This window comes from Thunnus thynnus, chromosome 3 (genome assembly GCF_963924715.1).
Source record: "Thunnus thynnus chromosome 3, fThuThy2.1, whole genome shotgun sequence".
In the NCBI taxonomy this organism is placed as follows: domain Eukaryota; kingdom Metazoa; phylum Chordata; class Actinopteri; order Scombriformes; family Scombridae; genus Thunnus; species Thunnus thynnus.
Genome location: NC_089519.1, coordinates 30,297,246 through 30,313,789, shown reverse-complemented (window position 1 = coordinate 30,313,789; position 16,544 = coordinate 30,297,246). Strand labels below are relative to the sequence as shown.

General features: G+C 39.0%; 1 protein-coding gene across 2 annotated transcripts; it reads right to left on the bottom strand.

The window, feature by feature from the left end:
• Positions 1-400: 400 nt before the first annotated feature.
• Positions 401-15,190, bottom strand: LOC137180102 (beta-1,3-galactosyltransferase 2-like). Of its 2 annotated transcripts, none has more exons than XM_067585324.1 (2): positions 14,955-15,190; positions 401-3,499 (listed from the first exon to the last, which is right to left on the bottom strand). In XM_067585324.1, the coding sequence occupies exons 1-2, from the start codon at positions 14,996-14,998 to the stop codon at positions 2,416-2,418; spliced, it is 1,128 nt and encodes a 375-aa protein (XP_067441425.1). In that variant the 5' UTR covers positions 14,999-15,190; the 3' UTR covers positions 401-2,415. The 2 variants fall into 2 exon arrangements, with proteins under 2 accessions (XP_067441425.1, XP_067441424.1); XM_067585323.1 differs by lacking the exon at positions 14,955-15,190 and adding an exon at positions 5,419-5,855.
• Positions 15,191-16,544: the final 1,354 nt, after the last annotated feature.

Sequence of the window (16,544 nt, the reverse complement as noted above, 5' to 3'; positions counted from 1 at the left end):
GTGTGGCTCACTGATGTGTTTTTCAAAGTTTGGGGACAATATAGGTCTCCGGCACAGAGGAATACATCAGGCTTTGGATACACACATAATACTTGTAAGTAGATCAGTTCATCATTGGTTTGGCTCTGCACATTAGAGTAGTTGACAAAATATAGAAAATCGCCAGCAGTCTGATCATGTTTTTTTTTCATGTGCATCACATATTCAGAATACTCACTCTATGCTATAATGATTCCTATACTTATTTTAAGCCTTAGCCTTATTTTTAATATTTGGACATGATTTCTAGTGTTTCTACAGCTTCTTCTTCTATTGTAGTTATGTGATTATATTGACTACATTTCACCTTGTTGAATATGACTTTTTTTACTGTTGATATAAACAAATTTTCCTGCAGGTCTCTTGTATCACCATTTTATTTCATTTCATGTTAAGTAGGCTACTTCATTCATGGTTCTGATAATTTCACTCATAATTAACAACAACAATCTTTCACAAGACTACACCGCATAGGAAAACCCAGAGTTGACTGAGCAAGTTGATAACCAGCTTTGTGATACCAGTTTTCCAGGATCACCAACGTTAGGCTCAGTGAAGCCAGTTAAACCCCAAGAGAGGCAGACTAAGTTGAACTTGCTTTGTGATTCAGGCCCCGGTTCACTAAAGATGTAGGCTACAGAAGGGCCTTCCGAAATGTTTCATATCAAAGACCACTTATTATGGATTCCCATCCAAATAATGTAGGTATAGATTCTCTTTAAGTATCAAAAATGTGTATACAATATAGGTAGTGCAGATGAGGTCTTAAAGTTCCAACAGAATTGTATATGAAACCTCCAAAACAGTCACTCATAGTCTCTTTGCTAACTTTCATGGAGTGAAAGTGGTGACAAATTCTAACCTACTAGACTATAAGAATTTCCTTAAAAAAAAGGATAAATTCAGATTTTTGTCTAGTCTATCCCAATTCAACACTGGCATGACCATAAGTATGTTGGGAAAGTTCTTGGTTGCTCTAATCATTCCTCCTCTCCATAGTGACTGTGAAAAAAGATCCATTCCTAGCACAACTCCAACGTAAGAGATGGGGGATATCCTTGTGCAGTGCAAAAAATGCATTCTGCAGTTCAGCTGAAGCTAATACGAGGCTTCAACAAGCAGAATTAGACAAATCAGTATCTTCCAAAGTTAGTCTTTTTTGTACAAGATGTCCTGTGTGTGTTTCCATGGACAGAGGTGAACTGGAATGGAGACTGGACAGTAACACAGAAGAATTGCATACTAAAGGGACTGTAATTTTGGAAGATTCCTACTTGATCTGGCTAACAGTGTCAAAGCTTCATAATAGTTTCAGCTAAACTTCAGAACCATAACTTAGACCATAACTTATCATTTAAGAACTTCTAGGATACCTAGAAAACTCAGCTGTTCAAGACCGCTGCCGCATGCTAAACATTACAAATCAGTATGATGATACCTAGTTATAAACCTCTCACAACCCATGAAGCCACTTGCTTTGAGAGTATATTTGCGGATTTGGTGATGGAAAAAAGACAAAATTAAATTTTAAGAAATTAAATCAAAATAGTAAAAAGTGCTTTCACTATGAATATCAGGTCAAGGGTTTCATGATAGTTTGGCTTCTTTAATAGTTTAATTTGAAAAATTACATTCATCTGCAAAATGAACAATAAAATAATATAAACTTTTACTCCTTTCTGCAAGTGGTCAATGGCTTGTGTCCTTTGTTATTTAAAAGGTACCCTGAGGAGTGCTTATAGTAAACACACACACACACACACACACACACACACACACACACACACACACACACACACACACACACACACACACACACACTCCTTAAAATGTAGGGTGTACTCTTGAGGCACAGTTTACCATCAGCTTCAAGTGGTCTTCCCATCCTGTTTTTGACACATTGTTACTTTCATGTAGCATTACTCCACCCTGCAGTTTAGCAGAAATGTGTATCCAGGCACCCTTGTGCTTGTGGCATGCATGTTTCAAGCACAACCAACAAACAATACAGGGACCTGCTCATAAAAACATTGATCTATAGTGCAGTTGATGGGCAAAAACACTAACATTTCCACTTCACATCAGGAAAAATAAACATTTCCTTCACATTTGTTTTGTTGCCAACCCTAAGGAGTTTAAATAAAGTATGTCCTTTGACCATCTCCCCCATTTCATATTCATCTTTTAGAGTGCAATTGCTAGGGGAGCTCTAACCTTTTCAAACTGGTAATCCTAATTCTCATTTCTGAAATGAGGAAAAAGGAGAATTATATAGCAGAACAGTAGAAAACTATAAATAAGTTAGCCCCCCAATTCCCTGCCACCTAACCCTTTCCACCCAAGTGACTCCTCGGTGCATTTACAGTAATCCTTGACCTAACAAGGTGGTCCAGGCCTCTTCAAGTCTGTCCAGTAATTCACCAACTCTTGTGAAGACCCAAGGATGTAGGTGATGATCTTTGAGTATTCACAGCGATTGTATTTTGTGTTATAGGCCTTGAACTGGGAGGGATTCGGCGGTGATGTGGGCGTAAGTCCTAGCTTTTTCATACACATTCCAATGTAAGCGTCCTCGATGTTAAAGGGCTTGATTGATTTTGATATGTTTACAAATTTCTCTGGAAGGTCATTGGAGAAGACATATCCCATGCCCAGAGTGTATGTTGGGTATTTGGGATCTGGGTACATCTCCTCAGGAACATACCACTTTGAAGCCTTCGAGCGGACAACTGGCCTATTCCACATAAGCATCCCTGTCAGGTAGTTTAGCTTTGGGATGCCTGGCATCTTTAGCATGATTACCAGATTATCAATGTTTAGGAACATGTCCGAGTCAATCTTCATGGCATATGCTGCTGTAGGGCAGCGGGTGGCCAGCCAGTCCATGATCACCATAGTTTTGACCGTCAGATTGAGGTAAGTGTCCATGAAGTTACTTTGGATCAGGTCATGGTGCTGCTGATTCTCCTGTTCCAGATCAATATGAGCTCCTCCAGCGAGGCCCAGCATGAACAGAGTAAAGACCACCTCGCCCTGAACCAGGTTCTCTTTGCCCCATGTCTTCCGGATGGCATCCCGAGCGTCAACATTTTGAGGTGCCACTGGAACCATCAGGACCAAGAAAGGGGTCTTATTCTTGCACACCTCTGCATTATCCATAATAAAGTGGTAGTTCCGTGGGTAAGCTAGGTGATGCGTAGTTCCTGAAGATGGAAAAGTATTTCGAACAGCAGTTTGTACAGGATGTGGTTTGGTGTTTTCATGGATTTCATTTTGTTTAACTTTGAGTCTTGGATGGACACGGTAAGGAGGAGCTAGATTCCCCTTGTCATTATACAACCATGACGGAGAGTTGCTGGACATAGCGTAACACAGGATGAAGAAACAGAGCACAAGTAGGAACTTGAAGCAGAAGAGTAACGTAGGCTTCCTCTGATGACTCAGGCTCTCTGCAAGCGCTCTAAAAAGACAAGACAAGAAAAACTGGTGAGAAAGTATCTAGCTTCAAAATAAGACAGATCTGTCATATTACTATTAAGCAAGTACATCTCTATCCTGTAGAATGTGTTAAGGCTGCAATAAAAGCCAAATTAACATTTATATCAGGATATAGAAAATGTATGATGTATGTACAGCATAAGAATGTATGGATGTTCACTAAAATTAACTGTCACCGATCAGATAAAACTTCACACACGGAAAACAAATACCTTGGTAAATGTAATGTGTTTGAAATCTTTAATTTGAATAACAGAATTTTATAAAACAGTTTGTTTTGTTTTTTAAATTGTGACCAAGCTATGCAATGAGTTGAACATTTTACAATTTTTGTTATTTATCAGACCACATGTACACTGATATGATACATTTACAATAAGCCAATATATCGGCCCAGCTGATTTTAAAGTTCAGCTCTAAGTAGAAATAACAGGAGTACCAGTAATAATAGAAGTATTGCTAGTTGCAGTATCTGCAGTAAATGTCTGAGCTGGCCACCAACACTGTACTGAGACCTATGTGTGGTCTCAGTACAGTAGGGGCCATCCTCCAGCAATGCTCCTCCCACCACTGAGGGGATTTTGCCATCGACTGAATTGAGATGTTTAAATCTAACCACCCAACACCCAGCAGACGAGGACATATCAGCTATGCAGTTAATTATCATTCATGCACTGTAAAAGTCAATTCTAAATACAAACATGGATAGGTTACTGAACTGACCTACTGAGGCTCAGAGGACCCAAAGCCAGAGCCTCTATCTGAAGTCACAAAGTTTTAGGATTTCTGGTTGGAAAGATACAAGGCTTTATATTGAGCATCTACCAATACTGAAATTTGTATTACATTTTTGTTCATTTTTCCTACATACAACAGCTGCACAGTGCATACTTTAGTTATAGTAAACTTTCATTTAAATGAGCAAAGCAATTTAAATATGTTTGACAGCAGAACAGCTGTGCATTTAAACAAACTGTTAAGGCTGATTAACTGTTGGGCTGCGACTAATGATTACTATCATCATAAAGTAATCTGTGTTATTTTTGTTTGTTTATTTTGTTTTTTCAATTAGTCATTTGGTCCATAAGTTGTCAGATAAATACTGTTCCTTCATGTCTTCAAATGTTTCATTTCGTCCCAACAAACAGTTCAAAACCCAAAGATATTCAGTTTACTATCACAGAGGACTAAAGAAACCAGAAAATATTCACATCTAAGCTGAGACCAGAGGATTTTTGTTCATTTTTCTTTAAAAATGACTCAAAATGATTAATCAACTATCAAAATAGTGTTTAGAGTGTCTGTTGAACAAAACAAGCAATGTGATGATGTTACCTTGGGCTTTTTGGACTATTATCTCACATTTTATAGCATCACATTTTTAACTGAGAAACTAAGTGATAATGAGAACAATAATTAGTTGCAGCCCTAATAAGACGTTTCCTTCGATGTTTTTATGATATAGTATTGTATGATGTCTCCGGAGAAGAAGCTTTAGGAGGAGTTCATACAGCCCCTCTACATCTCAAACATGAACAAACTGCAAAAGTTCAAGATGTGTTTTTCAATCAACTGCAGAATGAATTAACCTGCAAAACGCTCTAGAAATAGGCCTACAAGCAAAACGACCAGAGGGACGGGCTGTAATTGGTAGAAGGAGGACTCAGTAATATAAGCATCAAACATCAGTAAAAGAAAAAAAAAATCAGAGAAGAAGGCAGAGGCATGATAAGACCAGAGGAGAACTATAGTAGCCAATAGGTCATGACACAGCCGATTAACAGATAACAAAACCCCGCAACAAGTCGTGCCTGAACACCTGCTACCACCAGACACCTGCAGCCAACATCAGAGAAAACAGCCAGCAGCCTCATATCTTACTGATGTGAAGCAGTGATCCCCTGCACCTCAGAGGAGAATAACCCGAAGAGCCGCCGTGATCCAAGTGGAGACGCGAAGAGCATGGACAGAAGGACGCCGACCTCCGCCTTGAGTGCGCGTTTGAGGGCGAAAGCTGACACGAGGAAATACCGGCGAGGGAGTTTTGTGACGCCGGCAGGGGCAGCTGCGGGGTCGGCGGGGTGAACAGGACACTCCGCGGAGCCGCCCTGGAGCGCCATGAGGGGAGTTGTTGACTTTGACATTAAATGTGTTCACGTTCAGGTTTTGGCTGCATTGTTGGCTTGGGTTATTGGCAGAGCAAAAGTGCGCAGCCCATGTCAATTTAAATGGACCGCCACATGAGGAAGGGTGCGTTAGATATGTGTTACAGCAAGTAGAGTATGACATGTGTCACTGATAGTGTAGGAGAGGGGTTGGCACTTCAAGAGCCATCTCATTAGACTGAAACACCAGCCCCCGCCCAAATTCCAACGTGAGAGCTACGTCCAAGAAGCTGAACATTAGGGAAGCCCCTGTGTCGCTCAATCGGCCCCAGTGTTTTCCAACATATTTAAAACCTCTCTAAGCCTCAGTCCCTCATTTCTCCATCCTCAGTCCTGTACCAAAGTCCTCAAAGATCACCTGCCTCAATGACTTTAGATCAGTTGCCCTAACATCTATGGCTATGAACGCATTTCCATGCATCATTGTCATAATTGAAATTCTGCACCTCCCCACCGATGGATGTGTATCATTTTGCATACCAAGCCAACCGGTCTGTTGAGGATGTTGGACACTGCACCGCACTGCACCACACCCTGAAACACCAAACATGCATCCTGTTCTCAGGCTTTATTTCCACCTTTAATTCCAACAACCCATGCAAAACTCTTTATCACACACTTGCACTGCAAAATCTGCAGATCCAACCAGGTGTAATGATCATATCTTTAAATTCAAAACCTAGTTGGTCTTGTTTTTAGAATATATTGGTTATCTGGTGCTTTCTAATGAAGATCCTTTGATTTAATTTAAGTAAATGCCACTTGCCTTGTCTTGATAAGCAACTTTGAGTTATTTTTTAACTAGATACAAGGGATATGTCTGTAAAACATCCACTTCAAGGTTAGAAGCCTTAATGACACATACTTTATCTTATCTTGATGACATAATGATGAGACATTTGTGAGGCAACAGCCAAACCTTCTGCTATGGAATTTCACTTACAAAATTATTCCTATAAGTGGTGACATATGGGATAGAAATACTCTTACTGATATAAGGAACGTCCCGCTCTATTATTATTTTTAGATGGTGCAAAACAGATTTCACCACAGGGAGTGTCAATAGGGTGATGAAATCAAATTTCAGTAGAATAAGGTTATATTCTTTAGTCAATATTGGAAAATTAAAATGGAAGATAAATTCACTGTAAGTCATGCAATGACCCTGTGAGTTCAAACCAATTATTTAAAAAGATAGATCTGTTTTTGTATAAAATGTCACCATTGTACCAAATATAATAACACTGAGGGGTCATTTTCCATGACAATAAAGCTTGTTTGTGATATTCTGATAATTTAATTGGAATTTTGTCGATCTTATAATTACACGTCAGTAAGAAGGGGAGGTCAGCGGGTCAAAAAACAAACTAAGAAATGAAGTTCTCGATTAATTCTGGGATAATAAATCATTATTATTATTATTAATGGCAGTAATAATAATTTAAAAGTTTTGTTTTTGGTCTAGACTGTGTGTGTGGACGCCATCAATGGGTCTGGATAAATGTAAACATAATGCAAATATAGAAGATGATGTATTATAGGTTGGGTGCAACATGTCACGGCTGCATGAGATGTGATTGTATTAGCTTTTTTCATTATTTTGATAGGACAGGATCTTCTTTTTGATGACTGCAAATTATACACATTTTTTTGCCTGAATTACAGCAAAATGGTAGCTCCAAGGTAGTAGTGGTCACTAGTGGTCTTAAACACCATTTGTCATGTATACAGATGACCCTTATTGGCTTGTTTTTCCCTCGTGCAACTGACAAGTGCTATTTTATATTTAGATTCACCCCGACTACACTGTCTGACTGTCACCGCACTATCAAGCCAAACCTCCAGTTTGCTGATCCAATAACTGTAATAGTTTTTATTTTACTCTTTCATTTTGCTGTGTACCTTCAATGTCCCTTAGAAGGAGAACAATTTGATTTCAGTGACCCCACAACCTCTCTCTTAGCGCCACATTCAGGCCAGTTTTTCAGGTTGCAGCAAAATTATGTACAATTGGCGGAGGTGACATTAAGATTCATGTCGTTTCAGAGATAAACACACTACACACATATACACACGTACACTGTCATTCACCAACAGCATAGTTTTTCTGTGAATACACCGCCTTGGGCGCTGCACGAAAGTATTTTCTTCTTTTGTGCTTACTTTTCAGTTACACAACACTCAATGACACAGTCAAATCCGTTAACAGAAACAAGGACGATGCATTTGATGTATCATTGTTTTTCAGCTGAACAAGCCATTACTTTACTGAAAGCACTTCCTTCAGTGTTTCCTTCCCGAACTTGCCCCCCAAAAAGCTTGTATCAGCTAGTGACGCACTGTAAACTTGATATGCCTGAGGTTTAATTTAGTTTTACTTTTTCTCTCTACTTTGTTGCCCTCAGCAATCTGAGGACCCCAATGTGTTTCTCCAGAAACAGCCCATCACCAGTCCAGTCCACACCTCCTGCTGGCTGTTGGCACAATGCCACTAATGTCCTTATCTAAGGAAATGCATGAGGCTCCTCATCCTGATGGGGTCTTATTACACCTTCAACCTCAACAACCCCAAATGTGTTGCGACTTTGTTATTCGTCATCCAGACTGAGGTACTGAAGGACAGTATTCATGGGTGTGACCTTATTCATTCTTACAAGAAACCTATAGCTGAATGGGAAGAATTCACTAAAAAGTAGAGCCAGAAATGCACAGGTTTGTCAGCTGATAATTTAAGTTTCATTTTTTTAAATTTATTTTTCTGGCTTGTTGACAATTTATACATGTGTGAACTTGAATTCTGTATCCAGTATTTGTAAAAAAAACAAAAAACAATCCTGTTTGTTCAGGACTGTTTGATGACTTGAAACAATGAATCGGTCTTTCTGCCAAAAAATAGCCCCCAGGGGAAATGTGTTTTTTGGAACATTCACAACTTTGTTAACAGAAGCAGAACATTTTAAGGTGAGTCTTAAAAGCCAGTTATCAAGACATGACTATGTGAATTGCTGTTTCTTTCCCTGAGTCCTTGTTAATAAAAACATGTTTTTTTTTTGAGGGAATTGTCAAATTTTCTTACTTTAAGAGCATGTGGTCTTAACTCCCTAAAAACAAGAATTTTATAAATCTCATTTTAAGTGATTTTATGCTAAATAAAAAAGTATCCTAGTTTTGAGTGATAAATTCTTCTTTTGCATTAACTAGATTGCTTGAAATTAGTCTTCTTGATCTTATTTCAAGATTTCATGTGTTATAATGACAGTCAAACAGCCTGACTTATTTGAAGACATCTCATCACGTAAAATTCACTTACTAGTAGCCAAAATTGCTTCTTTTAAGTGCAATCATGCTTATATCTAGAAAGTTTGGCCTTAAATTTGACAGGGCATTTTTGCAGTGTGGTTATATGCCACTAGATTTGGAGCTTCCAGTGGAACAGGCCACAGAGGGTGAGGGTTAATAACCTAACCTCACACCCTCATAACCTCAGCACAGGAGCTCCTCAGGGCTGTGTTCTCTCCCCCTGGTTCTTCTCACTGTACACCACTCACTTTATATCCAAGAACAGCTCTGTGAAAGCAATTAAATACACACACTCTTTTAAATTCCTCTGAACACACACTAGCAACAACCTGAAGTGGAAACTTAACACTCAGCACATCGTTGGAAAAGCCCAACAATGACTTTACTTTCTTAGACAGCTTTCAAAATATCAGATCAAGCTTCAACTTCTGTTCTGTTCCAGCTGGACAAAAAAACTACTCACCAAACCGTAAAGCAAACAAGATTATCTCAGAGCCATCACATCCTACTCATCACCTCTTCCCGCTCCTTCCCGCAGGGTCACTATCCACTAAACGCCTCACAAATGGCTTTTTTCCCTTAGCTATCAGAACTCTGGACTCCTCCCTCTAGCTTCCTCCTCACAGGTGCCTGACATGCATTATCATGCATGTGTGTACTATGTTTCTGTGATGTTGACTGTATCCATGTATTGTGTCGTGATAATATGTGGAATGTCTGCTGTTGTCCATTGTATTTGTGCTGCAGAGTATAAGATCTATCTATTTATATAACTGTCTGTGATTGCCGCACTTGCAGCCACACAGCTGCTTTGAAGTTTGTATCCCAGCTGGCACTCACACTTTGGTCTCTTTTACATTTGTAGTTAATTTTTTCCTCAGTTAGCTAATTTAATTACATTTCACATTACATACAAATAAATAACAACACACTGGATTTTGTTTCATACATCATACATCATTTTATTTTACAGTTTGGCAGTACATTAGTTTCTATTTGTAGCGCGCACATTTGGTTAATTTTTGTACAGTCATTAGTTTAAGTTGTTCTAATTTTCATTTTTTTGAGTCACCAGTGTTGGGGTGCTGCTCCTGGAGGACATCTGGCCAGGCCTGGGCAAAGGATGCGCACCAGGACATGGAATGGTTAAATACAGGAAGTGGCCAATTGGGTCATACCAATTCCTGCCACCTCATAGGGAGGAACTGTTTATTTCAAGTTTAGTCATATTGTTTGTTTCTCTTTACTGAATGTTTAGTTGGGTATTTTTGATTTAGTTGATTTAGTTGAATTAACTTGTTTTGGGGGGGAATTCTGTTGTTTATTGCTTGGTTGGTAGTGTTTGTCATTTGTCAGTTACACCTGTTGTGTTTATGGTCTGATCAGCCAGTATATATATGTTCCCCTTCGTGTTCATTTTGGAAGGTCTGTTAGTAGGGTTAAGTTCACTTTAGTTGAGTTCTGTTTATTTGACCTCTTTTATGGGCCCTGAACTTTATTTACATATTTTGTCATTTGTACCTTTTTTTTGCATTTTTTGGGTAAAATAAAAACCCTCTCTTTTTTTTAAACCACCTGAGTCTCCTTTGTCTGCCAGCTTGGTCCCTTACACTGTCTATCTAGTAGATATCTGCCATGTATGTGTGTCTCCCTGTTGAGCTGCGGTGGAAGTATATTAACAAAAAGAACGACTTTGGCACTAAAAAGACTGTAACATTCACAAATATCTACTTGATTTGACTAATTTGGACACTTCAAATAAACTTGCATTTTTGCACAGAATGACTGTAGGTTTTGGCCCCCATCACCTACATTGTAAGTGCATTATGAAGGGATCTTCTGTATGAACAGGACGAATGATTTTGGGCATCTGACTATTGTTTTAAGACAGACTTGAAAAATTGTGAACACTGTCCTTCAACAGTACCCTAATAGGCTATTACAACATATAGGCTAAACACTATGAGGCATTTTTGTCCGTAATTAACACCAGCAGAAACCAGGCTTACTTTTTACAGCATAATGGTTAAATTGGTTGGCTTTGATCAAATATTTAGGCACTTACTAAACCTTTATTTTTATTTCTTACTTTATATTTAAAGGTTGTTAAATGTCAGTGTTGATTAATGTGTGAAGTGCATTCTCCCCTATAAATAAACAAATAAATGAAAATGCTCTTTTACAGTAACTCCAGATCTATCAATAAAACAGAAGACAACACACGTTTAATTTCGAGGACTTCTTGGAGCCACAATATTTGTTAGGCCTACCATAAAAATAACCTGAACTTATGTGTTCCAGAGGCTGGATTACCGACTACACACAGAGTGAGCAACTGCATGTCATTTGGTTTTGGTCATTTGATTAGTCGCACCATTTAAGTACAATATCAATTACAGTGAGGCCGGTATTTCCTTATTAGCTAATATTGTGGGCCTGTTTTGTAGATGGGCCCTGTGTAAAAATCTAGTTTTAATTATGTTGGTTTATATTGTGTTCTTACAGTGGTGGACTCAGGCTGTCTGAGGGGCAGGGGCGAAAAAAATATAAAGGGCACCTGATACATTCAATGGGCCCCCATCAGCAGAGAACAGCAATGCATGTTTAGTAAAAAGGCTGCATCCCCCAATTAAGATTCACATGTTATAGGGTGACTCCAAATATAAGGAAACAACACCTCAGTGTTAAAAAGGATTTACTTTTTAAACATTTATTTTGCAAACATCCCTGTTATACAATCTACAGGGAATGGGAACACATCTCTGGTAAAAACATGGAACTATTAACATTTTGAGAATTAGCTGTTTTGAGCAATCTTGTCAGAGAATCAAGAAACAAGATTGGTGAAATAAAAGGAGAATTCTTTGGGCTGGGAGTTTGTAAATGTTAAAGACCTCGTTATGGTCAAGTGGGACATATCTCTGAATGCACAAAAGCAGAAGATCTGAGAGCATCTGTTTCCTCTGTCTTGATCAGCTTCAGTTTGGAGAATGAGCAATCGACTGATGCAGTTGTCTCTGGCAATGTCGCATATATTTTGAGTTTTGCCTGCTTTGGGAACGCTGTGTCCACATAATTTTCTTTGAGGCATGTTTAGCATAGCTTGGACATTGCTGATAGGGAGAGCATAGGAAGAGGAAGAGTGGCACATCTTAAGTGCAGTGACAGTACTGTCTTCCTCCGTGTCATAGAGTTGGCAAACATCCTTGAAAGACTGGGCAGCTCTATCATTTGTCATGCCTTTCCTGTTACTTGTGGTGGTAAGGCACTGACATACAGCACTAGAACTGCACTAGCAGGTTATGTTTTTGCCACAACCAAGGAAGTTGTTTTCACTCCTCAATGTCTGTTTGTCTGTTAGCAAGGTTACTCAAAGGGTTATCTTCCAGATTTCATGACAGGATACATTTTTAAAACTTTTGAACATGCCTACGTTTAAGTTCTACTGGGCATCCTTCTAATAACTAATACAAATGTACAAATGTTATCTCTCTCATTTCCTGCCTTGCTGCTTCTAGCTGCATTTTGCAGATCTGTTTGTATTGTCTTCAATTTTCTCTCTCTTCTTTGCATTCTGTAATTATAAAGTAACCCAATGCTAATCTCCCTCTCCACATGTTAATCCAAGCTAAATGCTTGTAAACATATTTTGAATAAAGAATACTCTAATGATTAATAATATGATGTGAAATAAAATGAAGTTTTACTACACCACAAGGTTGATTTCCAGTTTGTACCAAGTATTTAGTATAGAGATGGCTAAGTACATATCTCGCTAGCTATAACTTATCCATGTAGTATATCTAGTATATTCTTTAGCATGTTATACAGCTTTGGACAGGCCTAAACATAAAACCAACTTTAGACAAACAACAAACAACTTTACCATCTACATACATTAGTAATGCATCCTTACTCAAATTTAATCCAAACACGTGTTTTAATCGCCAAAAAGCCTTGCTATGTGACCAACCTCACAAACTGTCAACTTTATCATACTGAGGAGGCACCTTTGAGGGCACCAGCCCTCATTAGATGGATTGCATTAGATTGCACAGGTGTTCTTAATGAAGTGCTCGTTGAGTTTATAATAATAACAATTCATATTTTTCATACATTCAGACTGATATGTTGATAAAACTGCAGCCTCTCAGAAGTGCTGCGTCATAGGGCAGTGCCGTTACGCACGACCGCTCACTGTGTTTATCTTCATTAAATCACCTGATGAGACTGACCTGCTAAAGAATAACCAGACACACCTGCACATATCAGACTGGTCGGTTATAACTCGATGTACTGCTTCATTACGAAGGAGACGCCGGGTTAACAGAGCTCATTAGCCTCTTTTACAACTTTCTTTTTAGGAAAAGTAGCGTCTCATGTTTTATGCTTGAAACACATTGCGATGCACAAAAAACACTCTGGTGTAACATAAACGACTAAACTGTGTGACCTTGTACGAGGTGAGATACATCAGAATTATTGCTGAAATACTCGGTCTGATATAATCATATAAACGGCTTCACCAAATTAATGTCTTTATTTTTTATTTCTATCATTATTACAGTAACTAACTGATGAAAAAAAAAACTATATTCCATCTGTCTGTGGGTACAGGTTTGTGGTGATGTGTGTTTATGTCGTTACGCTCTTAATCACCCAGACATTTCCTTCCTGGCACAACTGTTTCAGAGATATGAGAGCAGTGGTGTGACTGGCTGATTAAGTATTTAATAATCACTATATTCTCTGATCTGTACACCCTCATCCAGCCCTTTTGCATGCTGCGCTGCTGCACGTACGTGAACCAAAATAGCAGGTGCACATTGAGACGTCTACACAGGCCGTGCGCCTCTGCGCTTTGCATTTATTATTCAAATTTCAGTTGAGACTGCAAAATAATAATCGGAGTGTACAATGCATGCCAGGCCTGGACACTGAGGAGGAACATTTACGGACAATTCTATAAAATAAAGCAAGATGTCATTGCTTAGGATAGATGATCCATCATTAAATAAGCCATTGTCTGATTTCACCTATGGATTTCACATATCTCTCTTACATGAGTGACATGTAACCTGGTCTATATAGCTAACGCTGTAGGAAGTGGACAGGTTAGGCTATAATAATAATCCAACACATCGCCACTGCGCCATAATAACCTGGTTGCCATGGTATTGGATAACAACCGACCATTAACCACAACCCATTCTCTGATTGAGAAATAAGATTAACCGTTAAACAGGAAGTAGGACTGGCTGGAGTAAAGTTAAGAAATGACAACTCAAGTCAAAGATTCAAGGATTCAGGATCAAATGGTTTTGTATGCTTTATCTGATCGCAGAGTGAATTTCATACCCTTTATGATTTTTTTTCCGTTTCCACTTAAAAATCTAATTGTAGTGGGCCTATAATATCTGAATGCTTAAAGCACATCGATAAAGAACACCAACGCGCTCGCTCTAAGAAATATTGAGAGAGTCTTAAGAAAGAGTGATGACTCTAAACGTTAAAAAAAAAAAAAAACTACACTTCAGATCATTTAACATAACTGATGAACCTGACAAAGAAGATTATATCGTTTTTAAATAGTACTTTGCCTTAGAAATCATTAGGTTTTTTTTTCCTTTAGCTTTGCGCGCACGCTCTTATAAGGTGGATGCAAAACACGAAGTAACACCAGTCTGGTGTCTGGGGAGTGTTTACGGTCTCAAAGTAAATGTTCCATTGAATTTCGTCAAGTTGAAGTTTCTTGTTTTGTGCCAAGTGGCAATTTATGGGCTGTGATGTTTATAAGTCAGTTTGACGCTCCAAATGATGTCGAGCAATCTGTGCGTCACGTCAATTTTAAGTTAAAAAATATGAACTTCATTTACTCTAAAGGCTGCCGGTCTCTTCTAGACGAGAAGTATGTTTCATTATGAAAATTGTAGAACGATTTTAAGTCCTTACCTTTTCATTCCATTCCCACCTGAACCAATCTTCTGGTCCCCCATGACTGCCGTGACCCTTCCCTGTTCCCTTAATTCTTTCCGATCTGATTATACTTCGCTTCAGCCATCAAACACAGAACTTGATTGTTAAAATTTCACGAACTTGTTAAATAACCATAACCTCCACGCATCCACTTCATTAAAGGGGGATAAGCGATAAAGACGATGCATTTTGTCACAGAATGAGAGAGAGAGAGAGAGAGAGAGAGAGAGAGAGTTTAGGGTGGGGGGGGGGGGGGGGGGGGGGGGGGGGGGGGGGGAATGGAAAAAAGGACACCGTAAGAGCGAGAGAGAGAGTCTCGGAGAGGGAGGGAGGGAGAATGTGTCATGAGAACTTTGCACCTTTTCTTACTGGCTTTACCGAAACACACACACACACACACACACACACGCACTCACGTATATAGTTAGTAATTTTTGGTGCTATTACATAGATTTACATTAATTTCCTGGAGACTTACCCTAACCATAACCATAACCACCACTTGCCTAACCATAACCCTAACCTTAACCACTGACCCAAAAATCTCTCTCTCTCTCTCACACACACACACACACACAAACACACACACACACACTTTTCACTGTGGGGATGTGGGAAAACAGAAATTACTGGTTTTAAATTTCTCTTTAATTAAAACCAGCTCATCCTTGTATCACCACAAGTGAGGTGTCATCTGAAAATTTATTGCATGGGGTCATGCAGCATGTTTGCTATTTCCTATGAGTGTGTGCGTGAGTGTGTGTGTGGGAGGGGATGGGTGAGGGGAAGGGGGGAGGGGGGTTGTGTGTGGACAAGGGGGCTTTACCATTGTAATTAAGCAGATGGGTGGAGACACATTCCTGTTGATGTTGAGGATTATTGTGTATCCTCTAAGGAAGTCTACTGCTCTTTGATGAGCAACTCTGCAGTTGTTGTCACAGTAGGCCTGTACTGAATAAAAGTCCTGTGGATTGATAGAAAACTCCATGCACAGTGTACTGAGTCTTTCATCAAAATATTTTTACGTTTTGATAATATCGTGTACAGTAATTATATATTTTATCATCTGCCAAGCACTGGAAGAAAATTATCTAGACTGTCATGGATTGTGATTTTGCAAAACCTAATGGTGGGCTATTTTTTTTATCTTTTTTATGGCAAAGGGAAATTGCCTTTTATCATGGAGGTAGCTGGACTGGACTGGCCTAGGTATGTTTCATGGCTAACTCTCTCAGGGTTTTACTCACTGTGCTGTCACCTGTTAGATGACCTCTGAGGTCTTTCATCCACAACTATTGCAACAGACATATGTCGTTACACTTTAAATAACACCTTACATCCAGGTTCAAACCCTTCTAAGTACAGGCAGGTGCTCAGAGGCTGCATACACTTTGTGAAAGCATGCGATCACACACCAAGAGGTAAAACAAAGCTCTCTTTTATGAGTGAGAAGTGGTACCATTTACTCAGGGTGCTAATATCAATGTAGAGTGTCACAACAAGTATGTTAACACTGTACATTACAGAGCATTATAGGACATGAGATGGGAACCACCGAATGTTTGT

What these genes read in the sequence shown, in the direction of transcription:
- LOC137180102 (XM_067585323.1), bottom strand. Translation starts at nt 5,681, where the DNA reads ATGTCAAAGTCAACAACTCCCCTCATGGCGCTCCAGGGCGGCTCCGCG. An exon ending in GGGATCACTGCTTCACATCA is followed by an intron (nt 3,500 to 5,418) that starts GTAAGATATGAG and finishes TTGTCTTTTTAG; the next exon opens with AGCGCTTGCAGAGAGCCTGA.